Source organism: Lissotriton helveticus, chromosome 5_1, assembly GCF_964261635.1.
Source record: "Lissotriton helveticus chromosome 5_1, aLisHel1.1, whole genome shotgun sequence".
NCBI lineage: Eukaryota > Metazoa > Chordata > Amphibia > Caudata > Salamandridae > Lissotriton > Lissotriton helveticus.
This window is the reverse complement of record NC_136065.1, coordinates 1,017,174,438-1,017,189,540: the sequence shown is the minus strand read 5'-3', so window position 1 is coordinate 1,017,189,540 and position 15,103 is coordinate 1,017,174,438. Positions and strand designations below refer to the sequence as shown.

Genomic DNA, 15,103 nt, shown 5'->3' with positions numbered 1-15,103 from the left:
GCAACGGCCTTAAAGTTTAAGAAAACTTGTACAAGGTCAGGGGGCATAAGAATAAAATTGTTTGTACTTCGTCTCCTGTAACCTGTGTAGGTTGGGAGTGTATTACCCTTCTTATCAACCATTTCTTTTGCTACCACTAAAGCATATTTTAACATAGTAGTGTTCAGTGCATCCCCATTTGGTGTATGTTTAAAATAAGAGATAAATATTATTCTGGTTCTTAAAGTCGCAAACCCTTTCCCAACTAAACTCACACAGGGTTGTATTAAAATCCCCTACCCAAATTAGTACGGTCATATGTTTAACATTCATGAAAAAGGAATCCAGAAAATCATCAAATGAGACTGGCTTCTGTTTTTGAGTGGTTGAAATTATTATAATAAAAGTTCAGCAGCAGAATGTCATAATCTTTTAGAAAAGTAAAAAGCATGACCTGCAAGTATGGTGTATACCAAACGTTTGTCACTGAGATGGAAGGTTTGTTAACAAATATAACAGTCACAAGGCCACCTTTGGCTCTACTCGCAACAGACTGGAGGGCTGACTCTAAGAAAGATTGATATCCATTTCACTCCAGGTCCTCCAAAGACCATGTCTCTTGACAGCAGATGATATCAGCTGAACTTAGAAAGTCAATCCAGTCCGGTTTTTAAATTTTTGAACTTGCCCCTGCAATGTTCCAGTAGATGATTTTCAATCGCTTCTTTGCAAAATCAGATTTTGGATTTTAATCTTGCAGCCCCGAGAAGTGGAAGGGCATGGGCCTGGAAGTGTGGGAGATGTTTGAAGAAAGAGTCAACCCTTCTGGTTCAGAGCCGAAAGTGGCTCAAATCTATTTCTTATGGGGACAGAAAAAGGAGCAACAGTAGAGGTTTGAGAAAACCTTGCTGGAGGTCTGCAAAAGAAGCCCAAAGAAAGGGCCTCAATCAGGTTTGAGACAAGACTATGATGGTTAAGCCTAAACAGAATATTCTTCACCACTTCTTCGTTATTTAAATTGACCACAATACAATCCCCCCTCATCTGGTTTGGGCAAAAGACATACCCATGACACTCTCCGGACATTAATTGTTTGGTCATACAGCTGCAGCAGTCCTTTTAACCTCCCGTTTACCCAATGCACCACTTTATTTAGGAGTCGATTATAATCGCCCTTCATATTTTCTCACTACATATGGAGTAGCTTGTGGGGGTAAATGCAAACCTGCAGTGTTGTAGATTTCTGGGGTTGGTTCCCGCTAGGAATGGCACATGGTATGAGCCTCTGCCCCCGAGTATTACCTGGTTCTTTTGGATTGTGTGGAGAGCTGGGGGCCCTGTCCCTTTTAGCACTATGGCCTCTACCACTTATAGAATTAATTTATGGACTGCTTCCTTTCTTAGCAGTGTTCAGGGGATTCTTAGCAGTGGAAGGCATATTTAATTGCTGTGGATGTGTTGGTTTTAATGCCAGCCTAGTTTGGCCAGGAATAGATGGGCCACTAGGCTGCCCCTCCATCAAGACAGAAAGTAGTTTGGACAATCCCGCCTCAATTTTACTTACACTGGTCATAATGTGAGTTAAAGCAACGGAAAAAGCCTCCGTAATAGATTTGGACACACAAATACGGAGCTCCTCTGTCAGGAAATAACACTATGTCTTCCTCATTTGGACATGCTTGGGTATCAAGGCTTTTGCTGCTGCTTTTAGGGACAAAGGCACTATCTTTTAGATTGTGTTCCTCCTTTAGGCCCTTTTCCTCTTCCCTCCAGTTAGCTTCATTTTCCCTATTTTTTATGTAGCTGGGTCTAAGGCTTGTGACCATTTAGGGTAACTACCCAAAGCTATACCAGGGGGGGGGTCGGCAATAGATTGTAACTGGGGTAGGTTACTTCTACTCTCTGGGGCATTATCCTGGGCTACTGGTGAAGTATCTGTGGAAATAGGGGAGACCACGATAATCTCCTCTGCTATCTCAATTTCTTTGTTAACGACCACTGCTCTCTACAGAAAGCCATCTAAAGTGGTGCCCGGGTTAGGGACCGATGGAAGTACATTCTGTTTGGCCCTTTAAATTCACAAAAACACTTTACTGAAATAAAGTATAATGATAAAGTACCCTTGGAAGCAATCAAAAGGGAGGTGGCCCAGCCTCTTCAGGCGAAGGTGGGCCTCCACTTGGCCCAGGCACGTCCTGCGCTGCGGGAATGTGAGGCACTAAAGTAGCGTAATTTGGTGCTGCTGTGTTGGCCAAGGGGATTATGGGATCGGAGTCCCCAGCGGCTGTTCTCTTCAGCAGCTCTCCCCTTCAATGCATGTGAATGGTCCACGCTTGGCCGGAATGTCTCCCTAACAAAGAAAATACAAAATGAAGCTGCCAAGTTCTCCAGCAGCAGCCACAACAAAGTTTAAAGAACGGTGCATATAATTCTCTCATAAGAAGCCATCTGGAACATTTCTCTTAGCCACACCTTTACCGTAGGGACAGTGTCCGTTTTCAAGAGATGAAGTACACCGAGCTTAGCAGCAGCCTGCACTTTGACAAACTATCGCCTGTGTCGTAGGCCAAGTTCGGTGTATTGTAAACCGTCATGAAGAATCAATCCATGGGCTCCTAGATCGCCACAAGTCTCTACCTGATGCTGCATTTCCCTCAATACACTCGCCCAGTGGGGGCGAAGTTTCAGGCATTCCCATAGGATGTGTACAATGTCACAAATTAAGCTGTCCCATCGCTAACAGGCAGATTCTCCCGAGGATCTTAGCTTGGTAAAATTGTGAAAGAGACCAATGCCACCGGTGAAGTATTTTGCCATACCCCAGTTTAAGCTATGCTTCCCACAGGTGTTTGTCATGGTGTAAAATATCAGCCCAATCTTCCTCATAGTCTATGCCCAATCTGATGCACTGCCATTCCTGCAGGTTAGAATACACCAGGGATGAAAAGGTCCAATGAGTAATTGTCAGATACAATCCTGAAAATACCCCTTATTGGGTACCCCACTTGCATAGAAGAAAAATGTAATGTGGGTTGCACCAGAGTGATAGGTTGAAGGGCTTGATTCGAGCTTAATCAGTATATCCACTAGTGGTATTTCCAGATGATGTGTTCTGGCATAAGATGATAAGCCGTACATGCCTCCGCGTAGGTCAGTAGTCTACCATCTAACAAGAGATGTATATCCCTTTGTCCTTGAAAACTGTCCAGTCTCCAATACGAATTCTCCCTTCGCCTCATAGCGGTGCCGCTTGGTGGAGTTTGTCATCTATTTTCAGCAAGCGATGAGCCTTCTGCCATGCATATGCAGAAGCCTGTAGAATGGGGTGACCTGTAACAATTGACTGTCTATCTCTTAACTAAAGCATACACATCCCCCCTCCCAATAATGAGTTTTCTATTAGTGACCCACCACGGCTGCTCCAATGATGGATAGAGGAAAAAGCACTTAGCCAGTTGGAACGACAGCCAATACATTTCTGGGTGTGGAAACCTGATGCCACCCCATTCAGTGCCTGGGTACAACTTGCCCATCTTTAGCTGGGGCTTCCGTCCTCCCCAGAGAAACAGTTTGAGTGTGCGAGTGAGGTTCGGGAGTAATGCTTTTAGGATCAGAACAGGAAATATTGCATTGATTCGAGGAGCAACATTAATTTTGACTACCTGCACTCTTCCCCACATAGACCAGTTAAAAACTTGCCATCTCTGCAGAAGGTGAAGACTGTCTTCTACGACCTTAGAAAGAGAACCCCTAAATACTTTAAGTTAACCGGTTTCCACAGGGGAGGGGCCAAAGCAGTTTCAATAGAGAAGTGGGTCAAAGGCATGGCCTCACACATTTTCCCAGTTGATATGATAACAGGAGAAGGATGTGAATTTGGAGATTAGAAACGTTGGGTGTACCAAGGATATTTCCGAATGGGACAGAGTAAGCAGGAGGTCATCGGAATAGAGTAGTTCTTTCAGGTCCCCCGCCAGGGTGGATTATCCATAAATCTCTTGATGTTGGCGAATTGCAATGGCCTCCTCTTCTAAGGTTAAGACAAAGAGCAGCGAAGAGAGTGGACACCCCTGCCGCGTTCCCCATGGAAATGTCAAAGGGTTGTGATGTATGGCCATTACATGGACCCATCAGTTGTTCTTGACCTGCATCTGTTCATTAGCATTTATGCTCATGCGCTTATTCATGGTTATTCATTGCTTCTTTTCGATTGTGTCAGTAAAAGGGGGTTTTGTTTGAGTTATTTATTGGTACAAATATGAAGCCAAGTGAAAATGGTTTCTATCTCTCACTTGGTAGGTTGCAGAGTGGGTGTGTGCTGTTCGTTTTGCATGTTTGAATTGTATTGCACGGATAGTTAATCTGTGGTGTTTTACTGTATGGGAACATGAATCCTTTTCTTATCCCCTGTATGTGGTTGCACACACGATGGTGGATGGAGAGAGTCTGCCAGATTGCGATGTAGATCAAAGAACATTCAAGAGGGTTCTTCTGAAATAGACGAGCCTGGTGTCTAAAAGAAACGATGGAGACAGATACCTGTTTGAAGAGCAGGGACTGCGCATGCCCCCTACCTGCTTCAGGCTTCTCCAGCAGTTGATGGGAAAGGCCCCTTTGTCATGTGTGCCTTTGTGTGACATCCTGCTCTCAAGGAACATCCAGCTAGGCCCCCTCTTTCTGCTGAACATTGAATGACCAGGAATTTAGCCTGCCTAATGAACACAAATGTCTGGAACTACCCAAATCCAGCTTCAGAAATGTAGCTCTGTAATCTATGTTTGGTACATTTTCTGGTATTCGCTCCAGAATGCAGCCTGGCAGAGGGTATTGTAGAGTCTCTGGCATCAAAAACTTAGTCCGTGTGCCAACATGAGACACTAAGTCCGGTGGACTGCATCCTCCCGCTGCTGCTTGAGCATTACATGAGTAAGGTGCATCTAAGGTAACTATCACAGGAGTAGTTAGTGGTACCCAAGCCCTCTTTCATCATGAATTGAATCCGACATACTCAGTAATTCATACTAAGAAGATATTTTTAGGATTTAAAAAAAAATTTAAAGCCTCTCTTAATGTACACAATATGAATAGTTGTTACTATAACAACAAAGTAGTGGCAACAATCTTTGTCAATATGCAGAAAAGAAATTACCGTAACATTATGGCAGTAATTTAGAATTTCTCTACAGGAGTATCCCCAACTCCTCTCTTTTAGCTAAGCTTGCCTTTGTATCAAAAGGGGGTCACTGTGAGTTTATTAGATGCACTTGCTCGTGTTTGCTTACTTTTTTAGAACCACTGAAGCAGTCTTCAGTCCGGAGACAGTAGGGAAACAGCAGGGAAACAGCATTCTCTGCACTGCAGCAGTTTGTCATCAGCAAGCAGATAAGACTGTCCTAAGGCTCAATATCACTTCTCTGTAAACTTCAGCAAGGAAAGGTGTTTACAGCTATAGCTCATCTGTGCGTACTTCCGTTTACTATAATGTTTCAGTGCAGCCTATACACTCTGAACACGGTTTAATGTTCAGAATCCGTAGAGCAGCACCTGTACCCTTTCACCTGCGTATATTCTGTGAAACAAACAATAACTGAGAAATCAAAATATCTTACTCTGTGAAACCCTGTTCACTTTTTAGAAACCATAACTAGAAAACAAAATATCAGCTATGCCGAAACAAGCATTTAAACAATATTTCCACAAGATGAATTTGTACTGAAACATTTTAACGACATTGGCACTTGTGCATTTGTATTTAAAATGTACTCCTAAATAATTGAACACGTATAACGCAGATGGGGATTACCTAAATAGAAACTATGTGAAGATTATATCCCCATAAAACATAAGTTAAGAATATATGTATGTATTGATGTGCAATGATAAATATATAAAACTAGGCTATAATATTTTATTTCTATATTAACCATTGCGGCGTGGTACAAAAATCTGAAAATTAATCCAAAAAGGATTAACGCTACACAGCTGATGCTTATATAGAGGAAATAGCTGCAGCCTCAAATTGTCTGTATTCAGTTTAAGTTGTTATGAAAACACATATATTTTCATACTTGTAACACCAAAAGGGCAATACACTGATGAAAATAATGATGATTCTTCTGTAGTGGATCAGACCAAAAAAACTTTAAACTTAAGTGGAAGTTTGTGGATTTTATCCAGGTGTAGATTATAACGAGGAAGCCATACATCTCTCAAAAAATGAGGACAGAAAAACCACAGGTGGATATGGTGTCAGAAGCGATGTTGGTGACAAAGATGAAGCATTTTGCAAAACCGCACTAAGTGAATCTGAAAATGAAGAAACTTAGTGGTCCTGTGCTTTCTGGGGTAGGCACAGGTGATGTACATTGGTACATTATCAAACATAGCTTCTTTAAATGATGGCAATTGCATTGAAGTACATTGTGCTTGATATACAATGATCGGTCAAAATATTTCCCAAATGTCAAAAGACATTTTTGGTGGTATTACCAATGGGATTTTTAAGTAAACTGTTTCATAATAGTCCATACACCAAAAAGCAGGTCTCACATGGGGAGCATGAAATTTGTGAAATGACAAATTCCAGTTCTTGCTTAACCTGGTCAACTGGTCTCCTTCAAAGTCAAATGCCATTGTCTCACAAAATCAGTGTTAAGTTGGGTAGAATCAATTTTGCTATGTGGCTTTAATTTTGCACTAGGGGGAAAAATAAGAATTGCACAACCAACTATAAGAAAAACAACCAACTGATGAATGAAGGAATGCATCCAAAAATAGTCTTAAACCATTCAGTAGGCCACTTCCAATGGTCTAAAAAACATAGACAATGCCTGTTGTGTTTGTGGTATGGTATATGGTGTGCAGTAAGGGAGCAAAAGTTGTTTGAACAGTTAGCATGTGTAAAAAATCCGGGGTCAACGCACAACAAGATTAAATTGTCCTAATCTAGGAAATGGTACATACTTGAAGTGTAAGTAAGGAATGAAGCAGGTGCTCAAAGACATCTACAAGTAAGGCTGGGCTTCAAAGGCTTGCAATGTTAATAGTGATGGAATTACAAATAAGTGAATGTCTCGGTGGGTTGGTGCATGTAGATGTGATAATGAAAGCAGGATTGCTTTTTGTCCAGCATTTGAATTTAAAAGAGAATTTTCAAATTTGCTGTAAAAAGGTATACATGCTTTAATACCAACAGGAGGATGTATGATTCTGATAATCATAGAAATTAAACTCTGTGGTTTGCAAGGAAAGTTCTCCATGCAGAAGCCCCATAAGTTGTGAATCTTTAGCTACAGAAAATGGAGTCCTCTATCTGTTCTATTGATAAAAGATTGTACAATGCCTCTTTTTAGAGATAGTTATATGTCTTGCAGTTAAATTATATGGACCAAAGACAGGTGATTCGTTTAAGAGCTGCCTTCGCAATTAATGCATTTTAAGAGTATGTAATGTCCAGTTCGTTTGTGTTAATGCTCACATTTGATTTGAGAAAGCCCTTGTAAAAAAATGTGATTTTATTTTAAAAGAGGGCAGAGGAAATTATAGCGGAGATTGTTTATATACACGTAGAAAATGTCTGAAAGCCATCGTCAATAACTTTAAATGTTGTTTGCCTTATTTCACTATCAGTCTCTCTAATTGTTCCCCCAGCTTCTCTTTCAGAATATTGCTTCTCTTCTTTCATAGTAGAATGTATTAGGATATATATAAATACTGTATTCTTTATGTGGTCCCAAAGGGAAATCACTTAAATCAGCTGAGCTTTGACAGGTGATCTTTCACAGCACCAAAACTCGAATGAGAACCATCTCTGGCTTAGTTTTCCCAAACTAGACATAGTTACTGTCATAGGAGAATATACGTTGGACTTGGGACATGGTCTACTTGCCAGTGGACCAGCAGCTTCAGGCAGAGATCTACACATGCATATATCAGTATCTATTGGCTCTAAGGCTATTGAATCTAGCAATGTCAAACTGTATATTTAATTATCTAACATTTCATTTAAATTATTATACTTAACAATCACCTCCTAATATGTGTCAAATTAATATTCGCAGTTAATGGTATCAGCATCCTAAGAGGAAATTCTCATGCACATAGTTTGTCTTAATGAGAAATATAATTTCTCTGGGAATACTTGCTTGTAATTGACCTTTTCCTAAACCATTTACCCCAGTGGTTCCCAAACTTTTGACTCCTGAGGACCCCCATTGAGTCACCACTGGAAGCCGGGGACCCCCAAGAAATTTGTATGAGTTAAATTTCAAATATTAAAACAGTAATTCGAAAAAAATACACATGTGTGCACACAAAACAAATACTCAAAGTACTTAGAGGCAGATTTACAATAAGTGACGCATCCATGCGTATCTGGAGGGATGCGCCACTTATTGTGCGCCATGCCTCCGTCACCATTGATGCGCCGCATTTACAATGCTGCGCCTTGTGGGCAAAAAAGCACAGATGCATGACGCATCTGTGCCGTAAAGGTGGCGCATTGCTGGAGTTGCGTTGCAAGCGCAACACAGATCCAGCAATGCTCTGGGGGGGCGAATCTTGTTAATGCTGCATCAATCCTTACGCCTGCTTCAAGCAGGCGCAGGGTTTTGACGCAGCATGGGCCCCAAAGTGACTGAGTGAAATCTTGTAGATTTCACTCAGCCACTTTTAGGAGGCGTTCCTGTGCCGGAACGCCTCTTTCTGGCGCAGGGCTTTACAACGTGGCGCATCTCTCAGATGCGTCACGTTGTAAATACCCTGCACCATGGCGCATCTTTTGCGTTGCCGCTGCATCACGAAAGTGAGGCAACGGTGGCGTAAAAGAGGAGCAAGGGGCTTGTAAATCTGCCCCTAAGGATTTTGGGGCCAGATGTACAACCATTTCATTTAGAGCCTCGCAATTGGCGACACATTGCGAGTGGCAAATTGCGAGTCGCTAAATGAAATGTACAACAGTGTGTTTAACACTGTTTCGGATTCCCAATGGGGTCGCAAATGGCGAGGTTCATTAATATTAATGACCCTCTCGCAATTTACGAGCCTATTGGGAATGCCAGCCCTCCTAGGTATGGTGCCTGCTGGGCTCTGCAGGCCATCATGTCTGGGACTGCTTTTAAATAAAGCAGTTTTTAAAAAAAATGCAGCCCATTTACCATGCATTTAAAAAAAAAAAAAAAAATGAAACGTTTTCGTTTCATTTCCTGAGGGCAGGCAGAGGTCCCTGGGACCAATGCCTGCCCGTAGAAAATAATTTTGAATGCATTTGCAAAGGGGAAGGGGTCCCCTGGGGACCCCTTCCCATTTGCAAATGCATTACCATCTACTTTAAGTAAGTGGTAATTGCGAGTGTTTTGCGAGCGCAAAACATTTGTACATGGTTTTAAGACTCGCTATGTGGAAGGGAATGTCCCTTCCAAGGGATGTCAGAGCACTTCACATCACACACATATAGAGACATTGAATCGTACATGTAAAACAGTGTGTATATAAAATGTTTAAAGAGTGCTTGGTCAGGAAAAGCACAAACTCAGGACTCAGAACATAACACAGTGGCTAGCACTGACTTTAACATTAAAAATGTATTTCCACCCAAATAAATCTTTTTAGCAGCATCAGGATAATGAATAACTGGGAAAAACAAAAGTTACTAACTGGTACCATGCAGTTTGCAAGCAGCTCTTTGGTGACAGTTTATAGGACCCTCTGCTACATTACGATTGTCACTTATGAAATGCACAGTAACAAAAGAATCTCTGTGACAAAAGCAGATAAAATGCTGCTTTTTAAAATGCTTGTTACACGTTCTTTGCAGTAGGCACATTAACCCTCTGTGCTACATTAGTTAAGTCAAAGCTGCCACTAAACAAAACTCTCCTCACGCTCCAGCAGGTACATTAATCACTGGCTTTATCTTGACACTTTTATTGCTGCTGGAAAGCTGCTAATTATACAAGGAACTTTTCTGTGCTTTTAAAACTGTTGTCTGCGGACCCCCTGGGAATGTGTCACGGACCCCTGGGGGTCCGCGGACCACAGTTTGGGAAACACTGATTTACCCCACTTTGGGGAGCCACACATAGCAGCTTTAGACGCTTAACCTTTAGTGATGGCAGAGTCAGAGTTCTTTTTACTGGACAATTTGGTTCTTATTTCTAGAACTGTCTGCAACAAATCTGGGTATGAAAGAAGCTCAGATGATTTGGGTTTTTACTCTACCATTTTTCCAGGGAGGTCAAGATCAGGCACATACATTTATACTACAAAGAGTAATTTCTTTGTGATGTAGCCATATAATACACCTCCAGTCAAGTTAGTGTTCTTTGAGCCCTGTGCAGGTTATGAAACTATGACCTTTCTGTATCCAAATCCCTAGCAGTCAAGAGTACCGCTGGCTGCTCTTCAACACTGTTGGCTTCCAGATGGAATGGGTGCAAATATAGCAGTTGTACTCCCAAAAAAGACATAGCATCCATAAACCACTTAGCGGTAAATGCAGGACTAATGTCTGAATTAAATTTATGAATAGCTCCCATTGCTTCTAGGCAGTCCAAGTGATTTATGACCGCTTTGGCAGTGACAGTTGTTTGTGGCCAAACCCAAAGCAATTGAGAGTAGGAATCGACCACAACCAATATGTACTTATATTGATTGACACTCTATAATAGGCTGATATAGTTGTGGAAAATTACCCCAAATGGTTTGTCAGAGATGGTAAAAAGAGTAGGTGCTGATCTCCATCAGTTGAATGCTTTATTTGTTAACAGAAGTGTTTTTTGTCTTGTTTTTTTTTATGCTTAAGCTGAAGTTATCCCTTCATGAGCTACCCTGACTAAGTCTAATCTAGCTCACTCATTAGGAATGTGCCTATCCCGGATATGAAAACGATGGGTACATTGTCTCTATTAAGAGTATGAGAATTCTTTGAGGGACAAATGTCCGAAGCTTAATAAGTTACTGTACTATACACTCTGCCGATAGTGCACATCTCTGTCCGTGTGCCCCTTGAATTGTGTGGCTGAATCAGCCAGTCATGATTGTGGTAATGTTGCCACCAGACTAGTTTTACTTGGGCTAAATGTAATCATGTCTGATCAATTTACTTCCCAATGATTTTTTGTTATTAAGTCCAGTATACTTGGATGCGTAAGGGTGTTAACAGGCTGCTGTTCTAGAATTTGGGAACCAGTATGTTCTAGTGAAACCTAATCACACAACAAGCAAACTTTCCTTTAGAATAATATTGGATTACAGAGTACCATAGAGAATGAAAAATCTCTAATAATTTTAAAGAGCCGTGCGTTTTTTCCACATATATTTTCAAAAATAAAACTATCTACCCAATTCCAAACCCTGGTTTTAATTTGTTTTGATCACCCAGAGCACCTGCATAGTGCATCTATTACTGCTGGTTTTTTGGTAGAATACAAATGCTCTTATAGTTAATGCTATAGGCTTTACTCTGCAGTGGCCGACTTCTTAGGCTCAGGCCTGACCTCTGGTTGGTAAATTTCGATCAAGGGCAAGTTGTTAAGTTTCAGCAATTTTAGCTTCCTTTTTTCTTTTTTCAGGTATCATCTGCTATAGTCTCATCATGTTACGTGGAGCTGCCAGGAGTTCCTTTTTCCGTTACCCAAGTAGATGCCTTCATTCAAGGATACAGTCTAGTGTTTGCTTGTCTCATGTCCAAAGTAAGTTCCTGACCTGCATGACTTTACATCAATGGCATGCTTTGGAATTGACTGGGTTCTTCTTGCCATTAAAAAAAAGAAAAAAATCTAATCAATTATACTTTGCACCTCCTGGATAAATTACCCTTGGCTTTAATGATGAGGAGGGATGTAATTCAGAATCAGTTGTATGTATGTGTATTTTTTATAGCACAAACCTAGATATAAGTAGAAGAATGCTATATAAGGAGGTGAGATGTTTGGCATGGGAGGGGGGTGGGGGTGGACTGAAAGAAGGTAGCATAAGATCCTGTAGAAGGTATTTTCTCTTCTGTGCTTGACTCTTTCTGAAGTTGTTGATTTTCGTTCTCTATACTTGCTTTTTCTGTGCAAAACTTGAATCTTAGTTCTGCTTTCAACCACTGTATATTGTCTCCAGGTTGTGGCAAGCAGTACAGATATTCTCAAGTGCGTCAATGGAGCAATATTCCTTTCATCACAATGCCCCTTAGTCGCTCACATGGAAAGTCATTTGCTCATCGCAGTGAGCTGAAGCATGCCAAACGAATAGTGGTGAAACTGGGCAGCGCCGTTGTAACTCGAGGGGATGAATGTGGACTCGCCCTCGGACGTCTGGCATCAATTGTAGAACAGGTAGCTTTTCATTTCACTCTCCCAGTGTAACAGTGTTGTGCATTAAACTGTGCTGACAATTTACTTTTCCTCCTAGAGCGTATTTGTCATTTCAAAACAAATGCAAAAGAATGCAATAGCCATGCTGACTTGTATATTTCCTTGGTGCTTGCTGCTTGTTCAAGTCTGTGTCCTAACTGTGGGCATGATCTGGGCTGGCACTGGTATATTTTGCTTGATGTGCAAGGGACTGGGCAGACACAAATGCCTCCTTCGGATGTATGATGGAACCACGCATGCCTTTACCACACATCCATTACAACACATATGCCTTTACCACGCATACCTTTACAATGAAAATGTAAGTACATCGCATGCAAGTCAAAAGCCTTTTTATTTATGTAAATATATATATTATGTAAAAAAATAATATATATATATATATATATATATATAAGGCTTTTGACGTTTGTGTGTGTGTATAAATATATGTATATATATGTGCATATATATGTGTATATATATGTGTATATATATGTGTTGTGTGTATATATATGTGTTGTGTGTGTGTATATATATATATATATATATATATGTGTGTGTGTATATATGTTTGTGTGTGTATATATGTGTGTGTGTATATATGTTTGTGTGTGTATATATGTTTGTGTGTGTATATATGTTTGTGTGTATATATATGTGTGTGTGTATATATATATGTGTGTGTGTGTGTGTGTATATATATATATATATATATATGTGTGTGTGTGTGTGTGTGTGTATATATGTATGTGTGTGTGTGTTTTTAACCTTACTGACCCCTAAACTAAACCACCCCTAAACCTTAAATACACCCTTACCACCCAATACCCTTACTCACCATAAACCCCAAAAATATCCCTACCACCCAAATACCCTTACCCCCAAATACCCTTACCCCCCCCCTAATACCTTAAAATACCCTTGGCACCCAAATACCCTTACTCGCCCTAAACCCTAAAACACCCTTACCACTCAAATACCCTTACCACCCAAATACACTTATCCACCCCAACCCTAAAATGACCCTTGCCACCTAAATACCCTAACCCCTAAAATTACCCTTGCCACCCAAATACCCGTACCCACCCTAAAAGCCCCCTTTCCACCCAAATACGCGTACCCACCCCTAAACCCTAAATACGCTCCTACCCGAATTATATCAATTATATGTACATACATACACTTACCCTGGCATATACTTACTATTTTGTTGTAAAGGTATATGCGTGGGAAAGTCTTGTGTGGTAAAGGCACATGTGTGGTAAAGGCACATGCATAGTAATGAATGCGTGGTAAAGGTATTGCGTGGTAACAACCATGTTGTAAAGCTTGTTTCGCTGTGCTTGATCTTCCAAGTAATATTTCCTACATGACCTCACTAATCCACTGATGTTGCTTAGTGTTTTGTTGGTATTTCAGCAGAGCACAAGGCTCTACTGGACAGGGTTTATTGAAAAAATATATCCCCAACCCATAGTAGGTAGGCTATTACCCCATTATCGGGAAATTGAGGGATTGTGGGATTACAGAATCCACCGTAGACCTTTTTGAACAACTACGTCACATGACACAGCTAATCTACAATGCTGTGTTCTTTAGGAGCTCCCGTTTCCCTAACTACAAACCGAAAATTAACACATTTTTGTCTCAGAGAAACTCTAAGTGATAACCACTGTAAAAGGTGTGGGAACTTCTGAGAAATAAAACAAAAGGGTATGTGGAAGATTTGACAACTCTCAAAGACAGCACTCCATAAAATAGAACTAGTGACATCATGCCTGCTTTCCCAAGTACTGAAGCAGAACTCAAAGAGGGAACCCCAGAAAGCGATGTGGAAAGCTGTTCAGGTAAATGAATGCTATGGTGGAACCTGCTGTTTACCAAAGGAGAAAATGTGGATTTTAAGTAACAAACGTTAGATCCGGACTGGCCTATAGGGCAGTCAGGCATTGCCCGATGGGCTGGTCTGACAGATCAGTGTGTGGGCTGTTTTTTGCTAGCAGTTGTGGGCCTTTTTATAGCCAGATGGGCTAGATTTTACTGTTGATTTGCCTGATGTCACCACTTTTTACCCATTTGCTTCGCTAATGGGTGCACTCTTATTTTGGTGCCTGGGACTATTTTATTTGTCCCAGTCCTACCCTGGTGTTGAATCTTAAAATGGATGACACATTCATAGTTTGAGGAAGTGAACACTCTGTGTATGACCATCAGAGGCAAATGGACTCCTCAAAAAAGAGGAATGTATAATTTGGCTGGTGAATAACTGGCATTGGTAAAGTTCCAGTGGATGCCATACAAAGGTGATTTGCTGATTCACAAGGCCAACATGATAGCTATGTACCACATGCAGAAACAAGGGTGACTCATTCCACCAGTTCAAAAGACTCTGACCTCTTTGGCTAAAGTTGCCTCATCAGACCCCAACTCGGAGGAATAACCGCAAAGTCCCCCGTCGACCGCACTGCATCAAAAGCATCCTTGAGCATCTTCCATCTCCTGCATCCTCAGCATCAGGACCACTCCAATGAAGTCTATAGTGGTCGTGCTGTAAATTTTGGAACGGGACTGGAAAACGCTTTGGTGGCTGGGTAACTGCCCAAATGCTCTCCAGTGTCCCCAGGCCCTTCTCCCTGTCTGATTTGGTTGTCCAAGCTTGGCCGGAGTACTCTAACTCAAATCTTACAATCTTCTCAAAAGTTTGGAAAATTTATGGTTACCAATGCTTGTTTGTGGTTGAACTGAGATTCACGTTTTCTTTATCTGTAACCCCGGAATCC

At 41.2% G+C, this 15,103-nt stretch overlaps 1 protein-coding gene across 4 annotated transcripts in view; it reads left to right on the top strand.

Moving 5' to 3' along the window:
• The window catches only part of ALDH18A1 (aldehyde dehydrogenase 18 family member A1), a 387,760-nt gene that overhangs the window by 53,952 nt on the left and 318,705 nt on the right, over positions 1–15,103 (top strand). For all 4 annotated transcript variants that reach the window (XM_078643525.1, XM_078643523.1, XM_078643524.1 and 1 more), the window contains 2 exons: positions 11,550–11,669; positions 12,088–12,302. In XM_078643525.1, coding sequence (XP_078499651.1) covers positions 11,573–11,669; positions 12,088–12,302 — 312 coding nt within the window. In that variant the 5' untranslated portion in view covers positions 11,550–11,572. The remainder of the gene's footprint in view (positions 1–11,549; positions 11,670–12,087; positions 12,303–15,103) is intronic.